At 37.7% G+C, this 22773-nt stretch overlaps 1 protein-coding gene across 1 annotated transcript in view; it reads left to right on the top strand.

Moving 5' to 3' along the window:
* LOC306861019 (sodium/potassium-transporting ATPase subunit beta-2-like) overlaps positions 1-20908 on the top strand; it is a 27406-nt gene extending 6498 nt beyond the window's left edge. Inside the window, exons 4-7 of the mRNA XM_079403075.1 lie at positions 8666-8871; positions 16380-16439; positions 17205-17300; positions 17393-20908. Of these exons, the coding sequence (XP_079259201.1) occupies positions 8666-8871; positions 16380-16439; positions 17205-17300; positions 17393-17557 (527 nt within the window). The 3' untranslated portion in view covers positions 17558-20908. The remainder of the gene's footprint in view (positions 1-8665; positions 8872-16379; positions 16440-17204; positions 17301-17392) is intronic.
* The last annotated feature ends 1865 nt before the right edge of the window (positions 20909-22773 follow it).

Below are 22773 nucleotides of genomic sequence, written 5' to 3'. Positions count from 1 at the left end.
TAATACATGAAAATTATATAATAAAGTAAACTCCAATATACGGCACGAAAGAGCATGTAATACTAACAGCAACAGCACATGTTAGTGCAACATGATCAGATTAACGTGGCTAACGGGATTAGCGCCTATCCATGATCACATCGCTATCGTCATTACACATCTCAAACATTCCGCAGACATTCAAAATAAGAACTATAAAGTTCTAACCAATTAACATTTACATTATTACTCACATTTGTTCGCATGAACGCACAACACTGAACAATAAAGGGGAGCGCACGTCTAGAGCTAGCTCTTGCATCAATCTGCTGGATGTAGCAACTACTATATCGGTCCGTCAGAAACCGTTCCTTATTATCTGTACCGGGTGGTCTTTCTAACATCGCCACCCCCAATTACCAGCAGGATAATTGTAGACCTTAAGAAAGGCCATCCAAAGAGTCTTTATCCTCGTCTCTCATTTGAGGAAGTGGAATCAGTTTCACAACAGGGCGCAGGTACATCTTTTCTTTGAGTTTGACTTTAGCTGTTCGAATCCTCCTGTCGGCCCCTGCGTAGGTCTCCGTCACGGTACCCACAGGCCACAGTGCTGGTGGGAGCTGATGGTCTATTAGGAGTACCACTTGTCCAAATGCCAACCCTTCCCAGACAGCAACATAGTTTTGGCCCAGATCCAGCCCACATCTGGCCCGTGTGAAATCCATGTGTGCCAGATGTGGGCTGGATCTGGGCCGACACTGCTTGCTGTCTGGGTTTACCATCCGATCTCCATTTCTGTCTGCCCTGTAATTCTGTTAAGTGGTCCAGAACCCTCACTTCGGTGGTACATGGGAGCGAGACGTGAAGTCAGGTAAGACTGCGTTGCGAGTCATTCTACGGGAACAGTCTGTGACTGAATCTGTCCTGCAAACATTGCTAATGGAAGTTGAGGGCATACTCAATTCCAAGCCCCTTGGTTATGTCTCATCAGACATTGCAGACCTGGACCCCTTGACCCCGCACATGTTACTCATGGGACTCCATGATGTTTCCTTACCACAAGTGCACAAGGGTGCTCGGTGGGATATACCGAAACTGGATCTGCTGTTTAGCCAGTTGTGCCTGAAGTTCAGAAGACATTTGATCTAAAGGAGTCTCTTAACTCATGATCGCCTCCAGTATCTCAAAAGGCTTCCCTCTATGGGCTATAAAGCGTTGTAAAGACAGGAAGAAGGCATCTGTGTCCAGATGTTCAAGGAGATCAAGATGTAAACATCTGGTCGTCAAGCACTTGTATAAGATCCCCCATCTCTTTTCTTGGCGCCGGCCTATCTTCGCATGAAAGGGCCCGAAGCAGTCTACTCCAGTGGAGAAGAATGGTGGCTTGAACAGACATAGCCTGCAGGGTGGAAGGTCAGTCATCTGTGGGTTCTACGGCTTGGCACGCCAAAATTGGCAATCCTGACAGAAATGCTGGTGTCTGCGCACGGCTTCACGGCCTCTAAGCACCCAGTATCTTGGATGAGTAACTATGTGACCTGATGTTGAGGGTCTAGGACGATAGGGTGAATGACATCAGAAGGCAGGGTTTCAACACGACGAAGTCGTCCTCCCACTCTGATAAGACCAGTATCTTCGTTGTATTCTGGGGCAAGAGAACTCAATCGGCTGCCTGTCGGGATGGGCTGTCCAACTTTCAAAGCTCGGAATTCTTTGGGAATGAATCAAACTGTGCTTGTGCTAAGAGGAGCTTCTCTGCCTTTATATACCTTGAGGCTTCAGAAGAGTTGTCAGTGTTGGCCGCCCCGTCACAGGACTCCACAGTGGCTTGAAGTAGCTCCTTCTAGGTTCTTAATTGACTGAGATCTGAAGGCACTGGACTGGGAATAACAGTGACTGCTCCAACAAAGGATGCTCTTTTCATCTCGTTCAGGTCCGGTTCAGAATCCGTGTTTCAGGAGGTAGGGGTTTGCATGGGGTTTCAGAGGGGGGCAGGGTGGTTTGAGTTCAGGGCTCTCACAGCCTGGGGGAAAAAGCTGTTGAGCAGTCTGGCGGAGCGGGCTCTGATGCTCCGGTACCGTCTTCCTGATGGTAGGAGCTGGAAGAGACTGGGAGGGATGGGTGGAGTCCTTCACGATGCTGTTGGCTTTGCTGGTTTGCTGGTAGAGCGGTTTGGATGGTATGCAAACTGGAGCGGGTCGAGTGTGTTGGGGAGGCTGGTTTTGATGTTGTGCATGACTAACCTCTCAAAGCACTTCATCATGATTGGAGTCAGTGCTATGGGACGGTAGTCATTTAGACAGGACACAGGTGATTTCTTTGGTACCGGTATGATTGCTGTGGATTTGAAACACGTGGGAACGACTGCCTGGCTCAGCGAGGTGTTGAAGATATCTGTTAGGACATCTGTCAGCTGTGCAGCACAGTCTCTCAGAACATGGCCAGGTATGTTGTCAGGTCCCGCAGCCTTGCGTGGATTAATCCTAGATAGGGTCTTCCTTACGTCGGCTGGAGACAGACAGAGCGCCCGGTCGTTGGGAGGTGTGGGCAGTTTTTGTGCAGGTGTGTCATTCTGCATTTCAAACCGTGAATAAAAGTGGTTGAGTGCATCGGGGAGGGATGTGTCCTCATCACAGGCCTGTGGCGGGGGCTTGTAGTCAGTGATGGTCTGAATGGCTTGCCACAGGCTCTGTGTGTCTCTGCTGTCTGTGAAGTGATTGTTGATATTTTTGAGCGTATGACCGTTTTGCATTTTTGATGCCACAGGACAGACTGGCTCTTGCTGTTTTGAGGGCTGCTTTATATCCTGATCTGAATGCTTCATCTCTGGTCTTTAGCAGCCCACGAACCTCTGCTGTCATCCATGGCTTCTGGTTTGCACGTGTGGTGATGGTCTTGGTGACAAAAGACATGTAACTCCCTGACAGTGGAAGGAGTGTCAGACTTGCGATGAGCATAAGGTCGAGGGAATTGTAGTTTGGTGATACTGGAAAGCTTTGCAACCCATGTGAACCATTTATCACACAGATGTAGGGGTTCGATAGGGTCATCCCAGCTGAGATTTTGTTTCCACAGATCCTGGATAAGAGTCTTTGCCCTTGTGGTGAAAGGTATGATGAAACCAAAGGGGTCGTATTGGCTTGCCAAAGTCTTATACAGGTTCCTCATGGTGGGCTGAAAAGGCTCTGCTACGCGGTTTCTATACCCATGGGTGTCATCGAGGCAATTCCATTGTATGCCGAGGGTAAGTTCTTGCAGGTCTGTGCTACTCTAAGAAAACCAGCACTCGCTACTAGCACGGGCTCCATGCCTGCGTGGAGCAAAGTGATAGGGGTACGTCTTAGCAGCGGGGTAGCATACCGCTGGACACCGTCCATGTTCACTCTGACCAGTGTTAATTTTGGCAGGCATTTTTGATTTAGTCTTAGTCTTTATCTTGAGACGGAAATGCTTAATAGTCTTAGTCACATTTTAGTCATTTGAGTCTTTCATAGTTTTAGTCTAGTTTTAGTCGACGAAAAGTCATTGCATTTTTGTCAACTTTTAGTCAAACTGCAGTTACCAACATTTATTTTGGTAGCTATTTTATATGTAGTATTCAAACAAAAATAGTCATCAATTCTTCTGTCTTTAGACCAAATCAATTAAGCTTAGATATGAAAAATTTGAATCAAGGATTGAATTTGGAAAAACTGGAATAAATTTTCATTTTTTGGTAGAGATATAAATTAAACTAATTTTTCAGATACAGTAGGTTTACTTAACAAGTATACATTTAACATCTTTTGTTGGTTAACATTTATGACAGATAATTAGGAATGCTGTCCATTTAAGACGGAAGGTATGTATGTAATAGCCTACTGACATACATTCAGTTTTCACCCACCTTTTTAAGCTCACTTAAACCATAACGGACTGTATTTCCGTGAGATACTCTACATGATAGACATTTGGACTGCTGTGTGTGTATTTGAGCACTGAGAACTGATCGCGCGCTGTATGAGAACTGAAGAAGTGGAGCGCGCGCGAGAGAGAGCACTTCTATCAGCGCGTTTCCGCCTATGGCACATTCACTGACTTTAAATTAATGACAATGAATTGTGACTCCCGGGGAAAACGGGACGTCTGGTCACCCACTCCCTAACCCTTCGGGTGCTGAGGCCATTGTTTCAGATCGCTAATTCGCGTTTTGGTAGCCTATCCGTCCACTGTGGCTGCCATGCAAACGCCCCTTTTCCAATGACAGAGACGCACATTTTGAAAGACAAGACAGTTAATTTAGCCTATAGGATGTATTTTGAATGTCCGGTAGTCCTCAAATAACATTTTAGTCCAGTCTCGTCTTGTTAATGAAGACGCGCATACATTTCGTCATAGTTTTTATCATCAGATATTAGTTTTAGCTCGTCAACGTCTCGTCTTAGTCACAGAAAAAAGGTTCGTTGACGAATATTTTTCGTCGTCATCTTCGTCAACGAAATTAACACTGACTCTGACAGTGGCAGTCTGCAAAAGGTTATAGCATTGTTGGTCTTGTTTTGATCTTGTGATCACCTTCTCGTTGTATGGAATGGTGTCAATTTGCCACAAGCGCTCCACATGTTGATACAGCTCATCACGTGTTGGGGCTGTCATAATGTGCAGACATTGTTGCAGGCCTTTTGGCGGCTGAATCGGACACATTGGGCCTTGCAGTACCCAACCAAGCTTGGTACATATAGCAACAGGGCCGCCCTCTGCTCCTCTGTGCACTGGCTGAACTGGCGTCAGGATGTGTGGCATATCAGACCCTATGAGGAGTAAAGGTTTGACGTCGTCTACCGGCTGTAAGGGTAGACCTTTCAAGTGGCGATATGCTTTCTGAAGTGCTGCCACAGGATAATTATGTTCAGTAAGGCTTAAACCAGAGGCAGTAAAGGCATTTTGAATGACATACCTCTCTGTGGGTTTGGTGAGGGAAGACACCTCTAAGGTTACTGTGGGCCCATCAATTTTGGCATGGCTCGTCTGCAGAGGAATAACTTTACTTTACTTTACTTCTAGTAATTTAGCAGACACTTTTATCCAAAGCAACTTACAAAAAAGAAAAAGTACGTTTACTAAAACTATAAGTCAAAACTCTGTAAATACTATATACACACACATTTAAGAAAATAAAGAAATTACATAAAATTGAAAAATGCATACAACAACATTTCAATACTGAACATTTAAATGAAAACAAAAAAATAAGCTAAAAATATTAAAACAACAAAATGTATAATAATGCTTATAACACTAAGCCAAACACCACAAATGTATGTAGAGCCACACACATATACATATACATACATATAAAAATGAATTCTATATATATATTCTTTCATTTCCATATAGTATGAAGTACTAAAATAACTCAAATTAAATAAAACTAAAAGTGAATAAACAAACTTATACAGACATCAACACTGAGCCAATCACACATGTTTTAAAACAACAACAACAACTTACTTACACATAGTAAGAACTGGTAAAAACTGAAACAGAAGTGATACAAGTTATAGGAAAGAGGAAAAATAAAAAGCGATACTTATGTCCTTTGCTGGTGTCCCTGTCCGGTGGAGTCGCACGGTAGAGTCGATGGTCTTTACACTCTTCGGTCTTCACACAAGGAGGCCTTCACACGACGGCTGCGGTATAATAACCTTTTTTTATACCCATCTAACAAATCACTATTTGAATTCAGCTGGACCCACTTTCCTGTTTATCACAAAAAATGGCCAAGCAAGTGCAGACACTGACAAGATACGCGATACAGTATGAGACCAAACGCGATTTCAGCAACTCTCAACACAGTAAACAAAATAAGTGTTTCCTAGCAACGGCAACTGCACTAAACACTAATGACACAAGTAAATACACTTACGAGCTGATTTGAACTTCCGCTGATAGACTCTTAAAACTCTTAAAACTCTTAAAATTTCATTACACTGCCTTTTGCTGGCGCTTGAACCAACTTATGGAGCTCCATTTAGTCTGAGCAGTCGAACTACTTGAGGAAGGACAATAGTTATTTCAGAGCCATCATCTAAGACAACGTGAGCTTCCATTGTTTGGTCACCATTGTGCAAGAGAACTCTGACGACTTTAAGCATAACTTTTTGTGAGCGGTTGGGTCTATCAAGATAGATCTGTGTCGATGGCAAACTCACCATAAGCACTGCTCTGGAAGTGTCGTTAATTGAGTCATGCAACACGGTAAGGTGAAGCTCTTTGCAGATTTTACATTTACATTTAGTCATTTTGCAGACACTTTTATCCAAAGCGACTTATAATTGGGGAATACATAAAGCGATTCATCTAGAAGAGGCAATCAGACAGACGAAGTGCTCGTAACACCAAGTCTCAGGCATTGTTCAAATAAGTACAAGCTCGCAAGGGAAGGAATAAATAACAAGAAAGATAAAGTGTTTTTTTTTTCTAGTTTAAGATGAAGTAAAGTAGTGTCGAAAGAGTTGACAGATGTTGCTTGAAGATTAACAGGGATCCAGCACTCCGGTTAGGAATGATTCGGTGTGGTAGATTCGGCTGAATGATTCCTACCACACTTCCAACAACGTTTGCCCTCTGCGATCCAGGTGATGATCTGAGTGGTGGTCAGCCTCTTGAATTTATCACAGGAGTTGAGATAGTGATCTCGGTTGTCGCAATGAGGACAATAGGGCTTTGGCTTGGAGATGACTTTCTCCTGTGCCGGTGCAGAAGGCTTAACGTATTTCTCTGATGTCAGAAGTATAGGTGTTGAACGCTCTCGATGATATGGAGTGCCATTACTCTTCCCAGATGACTTCAAAGCGTCTGACTGAAACATAGCTGCTGCTCGGAGATACGCTTAGCTTGTGACTTTGTTTGTAACCAGACTGCTAAGTTGGGGAGAGTATAGGTTCTATCTGTACCAGTTTGTAGAATTCCATGGCTCAGACAGTACTCTACAAAACTGTCTCGGTAAGCAGGTGGCAGTTTACCCAGAAGGCGGTCTACGTGAGAACCACACATGAGCTCATACCTGTTCTGACCTTCCAGTGTTCTCAGCATGCCTACTAGGGATTGGATGGATAAAGCAAATGAGTCAAAGACATTGGAATCACCCATTTTGAGCAGTGGTGTACTCATGATAGCACCTAACTCTGAATGCACAAGCTGCCTGGGTTGGCCATACTTCTCCTGCAAAGCTTGCAAGACTGCGGTGTATGGTTGTGGGTGATGCATATATAGCCAGCTGTTGGGCACTAGCAAACTTCAGGTGACTCAGCAACACTTGATATTTGTACTGCTCGCTGATGTGAGAATGGTGATTTAAGAGATTGTCCAAGGCCAATTTCAACAAGGCAAAGTCCATTTCGGTGCCACTCTCAAACACTGGTAGTGTGGGGTGCAGGATGCCATAGGTTGCTGCCATCAGAAGCTCTGTCCCGGGTTGAGGTAAGTAACCAGCTTGAGGAACAGGTAGGTATAGGTGGATAATGCTGAGGGCAGATGGGTGTGTTAGATGAGAGTATCACTCTCTGATGAGTGGTTGGAATGGGCTGAGTCTGATCCAAACAGAGGGCTATCTGACCTGGCAAAGAAGTATTTACATGTGAGGTCAATGCAATGGGTGCAACAGGAAGTACAGTCTGTGATATCAGAGCACTGTCTAGGTGTAGTGTCACAAGTTTAGCAGCTGCTGATTGCACAGGGTTGAATTGGGGTAGTGGCATTGAGACTTGGCTGGGTTGCTGCGAGACAGGTGAAATATTCTCCCCAGAATGTGCGGCTTGTGGTCTCCCTTGTACTTGAGTGACTGCACATGTGGACAGTTGTGCGGCATGACCTGGAACATGTGCTGACATAGTCGCTGGTAATGTCAATGGAGGAGTTTTGGGTGTTGACTGAACTATGCGTCGGTCCCTTAATGTGCTCTGTGCCTCTGGAACAGTCTGTGTGGCTTGCATCATGGAAGATGAGGGGCAGGGCAACTGCTGATCTACAGAACTGTGGTGGTGGCACGGTTGTGTCTGGGGATCCTTCAGGGCCTGCTTCGTCCACACTTAAGTCTTGGCTGAGCAGAAAATTCACCAATTTGGCTACTTCTAGGTCAGTTTCTGCTTTTTTCAGCTTACGTCGTCTTTCTAACTGGTAAGCTAGTGCTTCTTTTGCCAGGAGAGCCTCTTCCTGAACACGTTGAGCTTCTTTAGCTTGGGTTTGCAGTCTCTGATATTCTATTTCTATCGGTCCATCAGAAACCTTTGCTTATTTTCTGTTCCGGGTGGTCTTTTTTATCAAATACTACATCTGGATCATATTCAGTAATATTATCAAAGCGAAGATGCAGTAGATATCTTCCATCAGTCTCCCAAAGCTTCACAGGCCTTTAACACTCTCTGGATCGATATTTCACTCTGTAACATTAGACAGCTTTCAGCTTTCGGTTAGTGTTGATGATCGCATTATTTTTCATATGCATATGCTAAATATGAGATCGCTGGTTTCTGCGTCTTCCACGTCTGTGTTTTTGATTGAGTAATTCTAGACTCATTCAGGAGATGCGCAATAGCGCCCCCTAGCGTTTAACAGAAAACCCGAAAAATTCTGTGTTTGGCAGAGAAAGAGTTAATAGGTTCCTCAAGAGGAGGATCATAAGCTCTGTGTCTGTGTTTCTCTGCAGCCTATAATGACTCTCAGCAGGCGATGAAGAACGACGCCTGTGTCCCGGATCAGTACTTCATCCAGGAGGACAGTGGCGAGGTGCGTAACAATCCCAAACGCTCCTGCCAGTTCAACCGCACCATGCTGGGGAGCTGCTCCGGAGTCGATGACCCCACATACGGATACCAGGACGGAAAACCCTGCGTACTCATCAAACTCAACCGGGTAACTGTGCTGATCACTCATAATAATAGTAATAATACACGAGATGAATCCAGAATGCACTGGATGTTCAATGCTGGCATCTATTGATCAGCCACAGCCTGTGGAAGCTTCTTACGGAAGCCCGTTTCTGCAACCGAATAAATAACACAAAATACATATTTGTGTCTTTCTACCTAGCAGTTTTTCTCAGAATTAGGCATTTAAATTATATCTCACAACTTTTTTTTTGTCATAATTTTTTATTTTTATGACTTTTTCTCATAATTCAGTATTTATATCTCATAATTCAGACTTTAATATCTCATAATTTGGCATTTATTTATTACCACAAAATACATAATTGCATATTTTTTGCTAGCAATTCTGACTTTTTTCCTCATCATTTTGCATTTATATCTCACAATTCAGGCTTTTTTCCCTCATAATTCGGCATTTGTATCTCATAATTCATACTTTTTCCCCTTCATAATTCTGCATTTATATCTCATAATTCAGACTTTTTTCCCTCATAATTCTGCATTTATATCTCACAATTCAGGCTTTTTTCCCCTCATAATTCTGCATTTATATCTCACAATTCAGGCTTTTTTCCCCTCATAATTCTGCATTTATATCTCATAATTCTGCATTTATATCTCACAATTCAGGCTTTTTCGCCTCATAATTCTGCATTTATATCTCATAATTCTGCATTTATATCTCATAATTCTGCTTTTATATCTCATAATTCTGCATTTATATCTCACAATTGAGGCTTTTTCCCCTCATAATTCTGCATTTATATCTCATAATTCTGCATTTATATCTCATAATTCTGCTTTTATATCTCATAATTCTGCATTTATATCTCATAATTCCGCATTTATATCTCACAATTGAGGCTTTTTCCCCTCATAATTCTGCTTTTATATCTCATAATTCTGCATTTATATCTCATAATTCCGCATTTATATCTCATAATTCAGGCTTTTTACCCTCATAATTCTGCATTTATATCTCATAATTCTGCATTTATATCTCACAATTCAGGCTTTTTCGCCTCATAATTCTGCATTTATATCTCACAATTCAGCATTTATATCTCACAATTCAGGCTTTTTCGCCTCATAATTCTGCATTTATATCTCACAATTCAGCATTTATATCTCACAATTCAGACTTTTTTCCCTCATAATTCTGCATTTATATCTCACAATTCAGGCTTTTTTCCCTCATAATTCTGCATTTATATCTCACAATTCAGGCTTTTTCCCCTCATAATTCTGCATTTATATCTCACAATTCAGGCTTTTTCCCCTCATAATTCGGCATTTATATTTCATAATTCTGCATTTATATCTCACAATTCAGGCTTTTTCCCCTCATAATTCGGCATTTATATTTCATAATTCTGCATTTATATCTCACAATTCAGGCTTTTTTCCCTCATAAGTCTGCATTTATATCACACAATTCAGGCTTTTCCCCCTCATAATTCTGCATTTATATCTCACAATTCAGGCTTTTTACCCTCATAATTCTGCATTTATAGCTCATAATTCAGGCTTTTTCCCCCTCATAATTCTGCATTTATATCTCACAATTCAGGCTTTTTTCCCTCATAATTCTGCATTTATATCTCATAATTCTGCATTTATATATCACAAATCAGGCTTTTTTCCCATCATAATTCGGCATTTTTATCTCATAATTCAGGCTTTTTTCCCTCATAATTCTGCATTAACAGTATATCTCATAATTCTGCATTTATATCTCACAATTCAGGCTTTTTTCCCTCATAATTCTGCATTAACAGTATATCTCATAATTCTGCATTTATATCTCACAATTCAGGCTTTTTCGCCTCATAATTCTGCATTTATATCTCACAATTCAGCATTTATATCTCACAATTCAGACTTTTTTCCCTCATAATTCTGCATTTATATCTCACAATTCAGGCTTTTTTCCCTCATAATTCTGCATTTATATCTCACAATTCAGGCTTTTTCCCCTCATAATTCTGCATTTATATCTCACAATTCAGGCTTTTTCCCCTCATAATTCGGCATTTATATTTCATAATTCTGCATTTATATCTCACAATTCAGGCTTTTTCCCCTCATAATTCGGCATTTATATTTCATAATTCTGCATTTATATCTCACAATTCAGGCTTTTTCCCCTCATAATTCGGCATTTATATTTCATAATTCTGCATTTATATCTCACAATTCAGGCTTTTTGTCCCCTCATAATTCTGCATTTATATCTCATAATTCTGCATTTATATCTCACAATTCAGGCTTTTTCCCCTCATAATTCGGCATTTATATTTCATAATTCTGCATTTATATCTCACAATTCAGGCTTTTTTCCCTCATAAGTCTGCATTTATATCACACAATTCAGGCTTTTTCCCCTCATAATTCTGCATTTATATCTCACAATTCAGGCTTTTTACCCTCATAATTCTGCATTTATAGCTCATAATTCAGGCTTTTTTCGCCTCATAATTCTGCATTTATATCTCACAATTCAGGCTTTTTTCCCTCATAATTCTGCATTTATATCTCATAATTCTGCATTTATATCTCACAAATCAGGCTTTTTTCCCATCATAATTCGGCATTTTTATCTCATAATTCAGGCTTTTTTCCCTCATAATTCTGCATTAACAGTATATCTCATAATTCTGCATTTATATCTCACAATTCAGGCTTTTTTCCCCTCATAATTCTGCATTTATATCTCACAATTCAGGCTTTTTACCCTCATAATTCTGCATTTATATCTCACAATTCAGGCTTTTTCCCCTCATAATTCTGCATTTATATCTCATAATTCTGCATTTATATCTCACAAATCAGGCTTTTTTCTATCATAATTCGGCATTTTTATCTCATAATTCAGGCTTTCCCCCCCTCATAATTCTGCATTTACAGTATATCTCATAATTCTGCATTTATATCTCACAAATCAGGCTTTTTTCCCCTCATCATTCGGCATTTTTATCTCATAATTCAGGCTTTTCCCCCCTCATAATTCAGCATTTATATCTCACAATTAAGGCTTTTTCCCCTCATAATTCTGAATTTATATCTCATAATTCTGCATTTATATCTCACAATTAAGGCTTTGTCCCCTCATAATTCTGCTTTTATAGCTCATAATTCTGCATTTATATCTCACAATTCAGGCTTTTTACCCTCATAATTCTGCATTTATATCTCATAATTCTGCATTTATATCTCACAATTCAGGCTTTTTTCGCCTCATAATTCTGCTTTTATATCTCATAATTCTGCATTTATATCTCACAATTCAGGCTTTTTTCGCCTCATAATTCTGCATTTATATCTCACAATTCAGGCTTTGTCCCCTCATAATTCTGCATTTATATCTCATAATTCTGCATTTATATCTCACAATTCAGGCTTTTTTCCCTCATAATTCTGCATTTACAGTATATCTCATAATTCTGCATTTATATCTCACAATTCAGGCTTTTTACCCTCATAATTCTGCATTTATATCTCATAATTCTGCATTTATATCTCACAATTATGGCTTTGTCCCCTCATAATTCTGCATTTATATCTCATAATTCTGCATTTATATCTCACAATTCAGGCTTTTTTCGCCTCATAATTCTGCTTTTATATCTCATAATTCTGCATTTATATCTCACAATTCAGGCTTTTTTCGCCTCATAATTCTGCATTTATATCTCACAATTCAGGCTTTTTTCCCCTCATAATTCTGCATTTATATCTCATAATTCTGCATTTATATCTCACAATTCAGGCTTTTTTCCCTCATAATTCTGCATTTATATCTCATAATTCTACATTTATATCTCACAATTCAGGCTTTTTTTCCATCATAATTCTGCATTTACAGTATATCTCATAATTCCGCATTTATATCTCACAATTCAGGCTTTTTTCCCCTCATAATTCTGCATTTATATCTCATAATTCTACATTTATATCTCACAATTCAGGCTTTTTTTCCATCATAATTCTGCATTTACAGTATATCTCATAATTCTGCATTTATATCTCACAATTCAGGCTTTTTACCCTCATAATTCTGCATTTATATCTCATAATTCTACATTTATATCTCACAATTCAGGCTTTTTTTCCATCATAATTCTGCATTTACAGTATATCTCATAATTCCGCATTTATATCTCACAATTCAGGCTTTTTTCCCTCATAATTCTGCATTTACAGTATATCTCATAATTCCACATTTATATCTCACAATTCAGGCTTTTTTCCCCTCATAATTCTGCATTTATATCTCATAATTCTGCATTTATATCTCACAATTCAGGCTTTTTTTCCATCATAATTCTGCATTTACAGTATATCTCATAATTCCGCATTTATATCTCACAATTCAGGCTTTTTTCCCTCATAATTCTGCATTTATATCTCATAATTCTGCATTTATATCTCACAATTCAGGCTTTTTTCCCCTCATAATTCTGCATTTATATCTCATAATTCTGCATTTATATCTCACAATTCAGGCTTTTTTTCCATCATAATTCTGCATTTACAGTATATCTCATAATTCCGCATTTATATCATACAATTCAGGCTTTTTTCCCCTCATAATTCTGCATTTATATCTCACAATTCAGGCTTTTTTTCCATCATAATTCTGCATTTACAGTATATCTCATAATTCCGCATTTATATCTCACAATTCAGGCTTTTTTTCCATCATAATTCTGCATTTACAGTATATCTCATAATTCTGCATTTATATCTCATAATTCAGGCTTTTTTTCCATCATAATTCTGCATTTACAGTATATCTCATAATTCCGCATTTATATCATACAATTCAGGCTTTTTTCCCCTCATAATTCTGCATTTATATCTCACAATTCAGGCTTTTTTTCCATCATAATTCTGCATTTACAGTATATCTCATAATTCCACATTTATATCACACAATTCAGGCTTTTTTCCCCCTCATAATTCTGCATTTATATCTCATAATTCTGCATTTATATCTCACAATTCAGGCTTTTTTTCCCTCATAATTCTGCATTTACAGTATATCTCATAATTCCGCATTTATATCACACAATTCAGGCTTTTTTTCCCCTCATAATTCTGCATTTATATCTCATAATTCTGCATTTATATCTCACAATTCAGGCTTTTTACCCTCATAATTCTGCATTTATATCTCACAATTCAGGCTTTTTACCCTCATAATTCTGCATTTATATCTCATAATTCCGCATTTATATCTCACAATTCAGACTTTTTCCCCCTCATAATTCTGCATTTATATCTCATAATTCTGCATTTATATCTCACAATTCAGGCTTTTACCCTCATAATTCTGCATTTATATCTCATAATTCCGCATTTATATCTCACAATTCAGACTTTTCGCCCTCATAATTCCACATTTATCTCATAATTCTGCATTTATATATAAAAAAACAACAACAATTTTTTTTACTTTTTATCTAGCAATTCAGACTTTAATATCTCATAATTCAGACATTTCCCCTCAGAAATCAGCATTAATATCTCACAGTTAAGACCTTTTCTCACAATTCTACAATTCTATCTCATAATTCAGAATTTTTCTCATAATTCTGCATTTATATCTCATAATTCTGCATTTATATCTCACAATCAGGCTTTTTCCCCCTCATAATTCAGCATTTATATCTCATAATTCAGGCTTTTGTCTTTCATAATTCTGCATTTATATCTCACAATTCAGGCTTTTTACCCTCATAATTCTGCATTTATATCTCACAATTCAGACTTTTCCCCCTCATAATTCTGCATTTATATCTCATAATTCTGCATTTATATCTCACAATTCAGGCTTTTTACCCTCATAATTCTGCATTTATATCTCATAATTCCGCATTTATATCTCACAATTCAGACTTTTCCCCCTCATAATTCTGCATTTATATCTCATAATTCTGCATTTATATCTCACAATTCAGGCTTTTTACCCTCATAATTCTGCATTTATATCTCATAATTCTACATTTATATCTCACAATTCAGGCTTTTTTTCCATCATAATTCTGCATTTACAGTATATCTCATAATTCCGCATTTATATCTCACAATTCAGGCTTTTTTTCCCTCATAATTCTGCATTTACAGTATATCTCATAATTCCGCATTTATATCACACAATTCAGGCTTTTTTCCCCTCATAATTCTACATTTATATCTCACAATTCAGGCTTTTTTTCCATCATAATTCTGCATTTACAGTATATCTCATAATTCCACATTTATATCACACAATTCAGGCTTTTTTCCCCCTCATAATTCTGCATTTATATCTCATAATTCTGCATTTATATCTCACAATTCAGGCTTTTTTTCCCTCATAATTCTGCATTTACAGTATATCTCATAATTCCGCATTTATATCACACAATTCAGGCTTTTTTCCCCTCATAATTCTGCATTTATATCTCATAATTCTGCATTTATATCACACAATTCAGGCTTTTTTCCCCTCATAATTCTACATTTATATCTCACAATTCAGGCTTTTTTCCCTCATAATTCTGCATTTACAGTATATCTCATAATTCCGCATTTATATCACACAATTCAGGCTTTTTTCCCTCATAATTCTGCATTTATATCTCATAATTCTGCATTTATATCTCACAATTCAGGCTTTTTACCCTCATAATTCTGCATTTATATCTCACAATTCAGGCTTTTTACCCTCATAATTCTGCATTTATATCTCATAATTCCGCATTTATATCTCACAATTCAGACTTTTTTCCCCTCATAATTCTGCATTTATATCTCACAATTCAGGCTTTTTTCTTTCATAATTCTGCATTTATATTGCATAATATTGTTTTTTTTTATCTTAGAATTCGGCATTTATATCTCACAATTAAGGCTTTTTCTCACAATTCTACATTTCTATCTCATACTTTGCATAATTCAGACTTTTTTACCCTCCGAATTCTGAGTTTACATCTTGCAATTCCAGTTTTATATCTTGCAATTCTAAGAAAAAGAGTCCAAATTGAGAGAAATAAACTAGTGAGAATTATGAGCTGAAAAGTCACAATTAACATATTATTCCTGTCCACGGCAGAAACAAGCTTCCGTAAATAACAAGCTCTTCTGTGCTGGTCCTCTTTGGACATTTTGAGTTAAAATCTGAAGCTGTTAAGAAATTCATAAACATAGAAGTTTAAAAAAATGATGCTAGATCCCAGAAGTGTAAACTATTTTAATAACGGTGCTTCACTTCTGTACTTCAGTAATATTTTGCGCTGTCTGCTCTTCACTTGAGTTCTGTCAAAATGGAAAACTTGCAAAAGCAACTTTTTTTTCCAAATGTTTTCGGTTTGTGACAACTAGGATGCAGCCGATAATACAAACACAAATTCAAGCTGCAAATAACATCAGAAATCATTAGCTAGACCAGATCAGTTACCTTTGGTCTGAATGAAGATACTGACGGTGCTTTATTTACTCCTGCAGGTGATTGGGCTGCGGCCAAGTAATGGCGAAAAGTCTCCGTTCGTCTCCTGTTCAGCAAAGGTGAGTAAGATCTACCTGACCTTCAGCCAACCCTCATCACTAACAGCCAGTCAAGCATGAATTACATCTGTAATGTTTTTTCATTGCATCCCTCCATACTCAGGGATATAAAGAAGGAGACAAGTTGGTAAGAAATAGACAAGTCTGCACACTAAGCATCCCTAACCTTAGACAAGTGCACATCTTAAACTAGTACAGTACAGGCTCTCATGCATCCTGTGGTTAGTAGACATGTAGTGTTGCATCACTTCTAAAAGATCAATGTGATCAATCTACTGCATGACTTCTGTTGTCTGATTGATAGTTTAGAGTTGTTAATCCAGTAAAGGCTCGTTTAGTGTAATTGTACAAACGTCCAGCTTCAGTAATAACTGCAGTCATATCTCCAGATGAACACATACTGGATTGAAGCAGCTCAGCTTTACTTGATTCTCAATCAATCATTTTCTAGAAAAATTAGTGCGTCTCAAATCTGATCATCAGGATCTTTTGAGGAGCATTTGTTTCCAGAAGCTTTACTTTCTCTGTTCCTCAGCGGAGGAATGATCTTCACAAGCCTCCAAAACAACTCACATCTTCTGGGGAGCCTTTATTTCTTCATCTCTCAATCAGCATTGCATTGTATTGCATTATATGTTTGGATCATTTCAATCTCATTTTATTGAGACATATTACTGGAGCTATAGAGCGACCACTGATCTTTAGATCATCTTATGTCAGTATCTGCTGCACTGTTATAAAGATCTCATTGATTTACATCACAAGGCTCAGAAGAATGAAACCACTGCTGCAGTCGAATTCTTCCCTCCAAACGGAACCTTCAACCTCATGTACTATCCATACTACGGCAAGAGAGCACAGGCAAGAACACACACACACACACACACACACACACACACACAGGTGTGCGATTATATACGTGTGTAACCTCTCTTTCTCTCTCTGTGTTTCAGGTGAATTATTCTCAGCCTCTGGTGGCTGTGAAGTTCATGGACATCTCTTTCAACACGGACTTCAACGTGGAGTGTAAGATCAACTCTAGCACTGAGTTCAAGATTAGTGAAAGAGACAAGTTTGCCGGCCGCGTAACCTTCAAGCTGCGCATCAACAAAGTGTAGAGCAACTGCATCTGCCAAACACGCACGCACACACACACACACACACACACACACACACAGGAGATGGTAGGAGTCATTCATATCTCAAAGTGTTCAATGTATTTGTCCGTCCCCATTCTCCTGTATACACGATGGTTTCTGTGTGTGTGTGTGTGTGTGTGTGTGTGTGTGTCTTTGTATCTCTGTGTGTTTTGAGTACTCTTGACTGTCGTCATATCCAGCTGAAATCGTTCCAAAGTGAAATCAAGAGAGCAGGAAAACATCATCAAGCCTTTCAAGATCTCTAGAAACAATCATCACAAACAATCCAGTGAATTCAGAGGGACCACAATCATCCAAAACCTGCCAAGAAATTATATTTCACATAAAGAAAATTGTGCTCCCAAAATATGGGAAGATAACATTGTGATGTGAAAAATCTAAAAAAGGCTTCATTTTCTGTATGCAAAATATAATTTCTTACCTTTTTCTTTTAATATCAAGCTAAAATATGACCTGGATTCACTCGTTTGGTCTATATAATGGCTTTTATGTTACTGAGCGTATAACACAAATTAGGTCAAAACTGGTCAAATTCAGGATCATTCATAAAATAAAATCTGTAGAAATGTGCATACATGATCAATTAACAAACAGAGCCATAAAAATCATCACAGACTGTAATCGACTCATATCTGTCACATATCGTTCGCTTAACTTGATGTATGTTTTATGCATTTATTTATTTATTTAAGGTATAAGGTACATTTATAATGTTATTCATGTATTTATTTATTTATTATCGGATTTGTGGTTTTTATTTTTTATATACATATGACAACGTTTGTGAAGACACTTTTGTAACACTGTAATGTTCACGAATGCACACACACACACAAGCGAAGTTAAACTGAAACGATTGGCTGACATTCTGCACATGCTCAGATTGCATTTGACGACCGACACATTAGCCAATCAGCTTCAAGCTGCGCCATATCAGTTCGCCATTAATTAATTTGCCCAATCGACTGATCACATATTTCGTCCAGAACGGTTCGACCCATCTTTCTAAACGTGTACACAGCAAAACCTTCTGGTCCGTGAGTGCACTGTTAATACTTGTAAATAATATCGAATCTGCGGTAGTTAACGAAGAGAGTAGTTACGAAGAAAAGCGTGAAAATAAAAAACTTCAATTAAGATTGAAATTTGCCAATCCAAGTAGATGAATGAACAAATGCGTTTTCTTCCCAAAAAGTGTTTTTTAATTTATTTGTTGTTGAACACATCATGGGTTAGCACCCGTTAGCACAGCGGAAATATGACGCAAACATTAGCTGCATATGTTTCTCAAAACTTTAGTTTGTTTCTTCTTAGCTTTGGTAGAATTTTAGATTTTGATCATGTGATTTGACATTTGGATGTTCAAGGGGATTTGAGTCGAACGGACAAATCATACTCCTGATTTGTGAGCGAGACATTAGCGTAGTACTTATTAGCAAACCACTAGCCTGCCGTCGTCGACGTGCGGGCGGCCTGTCTGTGTTTATTTTATCTTTTGTGTTCCTTCATTCCGCCCCCAGTAGTGAATGTGCTGTGTTTCTATTGGGTTACTGCCACAGTGTTGTGCGTTTGAAACATTGGAGGGTGTGTGTTAGAAAAGTGTGTGTGAAAAAAAAAAGAGCCAAACGTGGCCAAACTTTCAAATTAACATTACTAGTCCATCCGTCGCACATCAGCGCACAATTTACGGCCTGATGTTGGGATCGGTTCAATGTTTACACAGAGCAGTGACTAATAACTAGCTAAACTTACGCTGCCTGCCGTATGTTTACTACGATTTACTTCACGTGTGCTGCCTGACCGCTCTACGTCATGGAATAGATTTTATATGTTTTTAAGATATGGTAAATCGAATTATTGCACATTATTTCCAACTTCTGTACTTTAGACAATGCAGCGATGCGTATTAGCATGTTGCTGCGCTGAGCACACACATTATTCATATGGTTTATTCATTTCCGTAAGATGAAAAATCAAGCTGACAGGAATTTGGGACATCGTTACCATGGAAACAGCACATGAAGTCATCAGTGATCTCACTTGTTAAGTCGTAGTCATGTGGTCATGTTGCTCAGAGCGAATTTTGCAGGCGAAATCCAGTCATTTCAATAGTAATCCGCTCGGGAGTTTCGCATAAGGCCGAATAAATTTCCTGCGCTGACCAACAGAAAGCTATGGAAGCCTATTTCCATCACTTAAGAAAAACAATCAAGCTTAGGTCATATGAGATGAAATTATAACTTTCAGCGTGGTAATCATGAATTTAATAGTTTAAATTGAGATAAAAAATTAATTTTCCAAATCGATTAATTATGAGATTAAAAAATTTGGATTAAGTAAATCAGTTTTGACTTTATCTCATAATCATGTTGTAATTTTTTGAAGTCATAAGTTTTTATGTCATAATTTTGATTTACTATCTCATAATTGACTTAGTATGTCAATTTTGACTTTTAAAGTCATAATTTCAACCTTTCATCTCATAATTGTGACTTACATCAGTGTTGACTTTTTATCTCATATTCAACTTAGTATGTCAATTTTGACTTTTAAAGTCATAATTTTGACTTCTCATTTTATGATTATGAGTTTTCGGCATAATTATGACTTTAAGTCATAATTTCAATTTATAAAGTCCTAAATTCAAGTTTTTATCACATAATTATGACTCAGTATGTCATAATTCCAACTTTTTATCTCATAATTATGACTTACAAAGCATGCTTTGTATTTCTTACATGGAAGAAATGGACTTCCATAAAAATCTAACTGGTTTTTAAAGTGACTTTGGTGTTTTTTGCCTGCGAAATTTCACAGATTTGACTGCACATTTACAGCTTCAATTGCGCCTACACGCTTCGGACAATATCAACGATGACACGGCGACAAACACGTGCTTACACAAACAATGAAACGACAAACACACCTGCGCTACGAGAACCTCATTCGAGAGCTTTCCACTCAAACACACACACACTCACTGACGCCACCGTTGAGCTCTTTGCCCTTGTCTGTGTTTCTCTCCAAACCAATAACACGACACGCTCGTCACTTTGAGTTCTCGCCGGATGACTTATATAGCTTACAGACTCATCCCGGTTTCTCATCTGTCCTTCATTGTGAGACGGTGTCTTATTCTTTCTTCACTCTCTGTAAAAACTCTGCTCAGAAACTAGATGTATCTTATTAAATATCCTGAATATACTGTTATATATTGCCTGACATAAAAATTGTGAAACTTATATTCGAAAAATAAATGATTATCATTATAAATGAAAAATGGAAACAGGAAATAAAAACATTGTGTTTAACAAACATTTTTGCCTAAAAAGTCTTATTTCAAACTGAATGCATGTCATGCACTTTTGTTTCAAAATAAACGTTATTGCAATGACTATAGAACACAAACATTATGCATGCATATATTTTATGCATTGCAATATGAAGCCATAATTATGACAAGATATGAAGAACATGAATGCATTTTTTGTTTTTTTTATTACAAAGATAAAAGTATATGAATGATGTACATACCGAGAGCTTTGTCATCTTATGTAATGAGGCTTTGGCAAAAGTTCTGGCAGCTGTTATTCCAGATCTGGTCCTATAGGAAGGAAAACCACAAAACTCTCTAAAATCTCAGTTGTTTTTCCTGGGATTATTAATTTTCAGTTGGTTTTGCTTTAGGATTCTGATTTCACATTGGTCATCAAGTAGCATTCAACACTATACCAAATGTGTCTGGTTTTTTAAACATCACTTGAATTTAGGTTCTACCGCATGAATTAGTGGAGGGTTTGATCGGAAACACAACCTTTAGCATCAGCCACAAAAGATACGGGAAGTGTTTCCTGATAAGTCTGTTTGTTTTACTATCTTAACTATGCAACATTACACGGTTAGTTGCGTGTTCTCATGGTTTCAGATCAGACCTGTGGCACATTTATTGGTCATGACCCACCGGTTGAGAAACACTGATATTAAGTGGAGACTTTTGCTCCTGCTTTTCAGATATGCCCTTGAGAAAAACACCCCAATAAAAAAACAATACAGTTCCAGAAGAGATCTGAACAGCGGCTCAAACTGTGCTCAGATTTGACAAGATATTAAAGTCTGTAAACAAACATTTCATCATCAAATTTCTCCAAAGATTAAATGATCTGAGCTGCTTTAAACATCCATTTTATTGCTCTATATACTCTTACTGCATGACAAATAATGACATAAATGTGTCTATTTTGCATTTATCCTACAGGGCATTTTAGGAGAAACATCTGAGACAAAGTTGATACATTAACTGAGAGCCTCTGAATTTGAAAGAGCGAGCCGTAACATTGTTTCGTTTGAGTATTCTAATGTCTGACACTGTTTGAGTAACAAACATTGAAGATTTTGTAAATAAATGTTATTGTTCCTTAGATTGTTTAATTATTGGTCAATGTGTAAAAATCTATTAATGAGATTTGAGATTTCCCTGCTAAACTCATAAATAATTTAATAAAACTAGGAACACAGCGACATCTAGTGTACAAATGAGAGAGGAGAACATTTCACCTGCTGGACCAGAAGATTAATGAGATTCTTTTCACATCAGACAGGAAGAAAACGCCTAGCAACCACATAGCAACGCGATAAAAGGCACTTGGAAGAGCCTAGCAACCAGTGCAAGGGCCAAAAATCACTCATTACTTCCCATAAGAGCATATAAAAATTAGTGCTGGGCAACAATTAATTGCATCCAAATTAAAAGTTTTTCTTCATATAATATAGTAATATATTGTGTATATATTAAATTTATATGTAATAAATTGTATGAATATAAATATATACATGTAAATATATATATATATATATATATATATATATATATATATATATATATATATATATATATATATATAGGTGTTTCTGCAACTGTGGGCACTTTTAAGTTCCAGCAGTGAAATTTTTTGATTTATGTTAAAATTTGTCATATGATGCTTTATAAATATATTCACAGTGTCATTACACACCTTGACAAAAATATAATTAATGATTATGTGATTTAATATAAAATTATGCAGCATTTATAGGTCCAAACACTATTTTTGTTCATGTCCCACAACTCTGGTCACAATGTTGAGATACGTAAATTAAGCTAATTGAATTCAAATTTGACATAATTTCAAATGGAA

Source organism: Barbus barbus, assembly GCF_936440315.1.
Source record: "Barbus barbus genome assembly, chromosome: 41".
Taxonomy (NCBI): Eukaryota; Metazoa; Chordata; class Actinopteri; order Cypriniformes; family Cyprinidae; genus Barbus; species Barbus barbus.
Note: the sequence above shows the minus strand (reverse complement) of the source record. Positions and strands in the feature narration are given on the sequence as shown.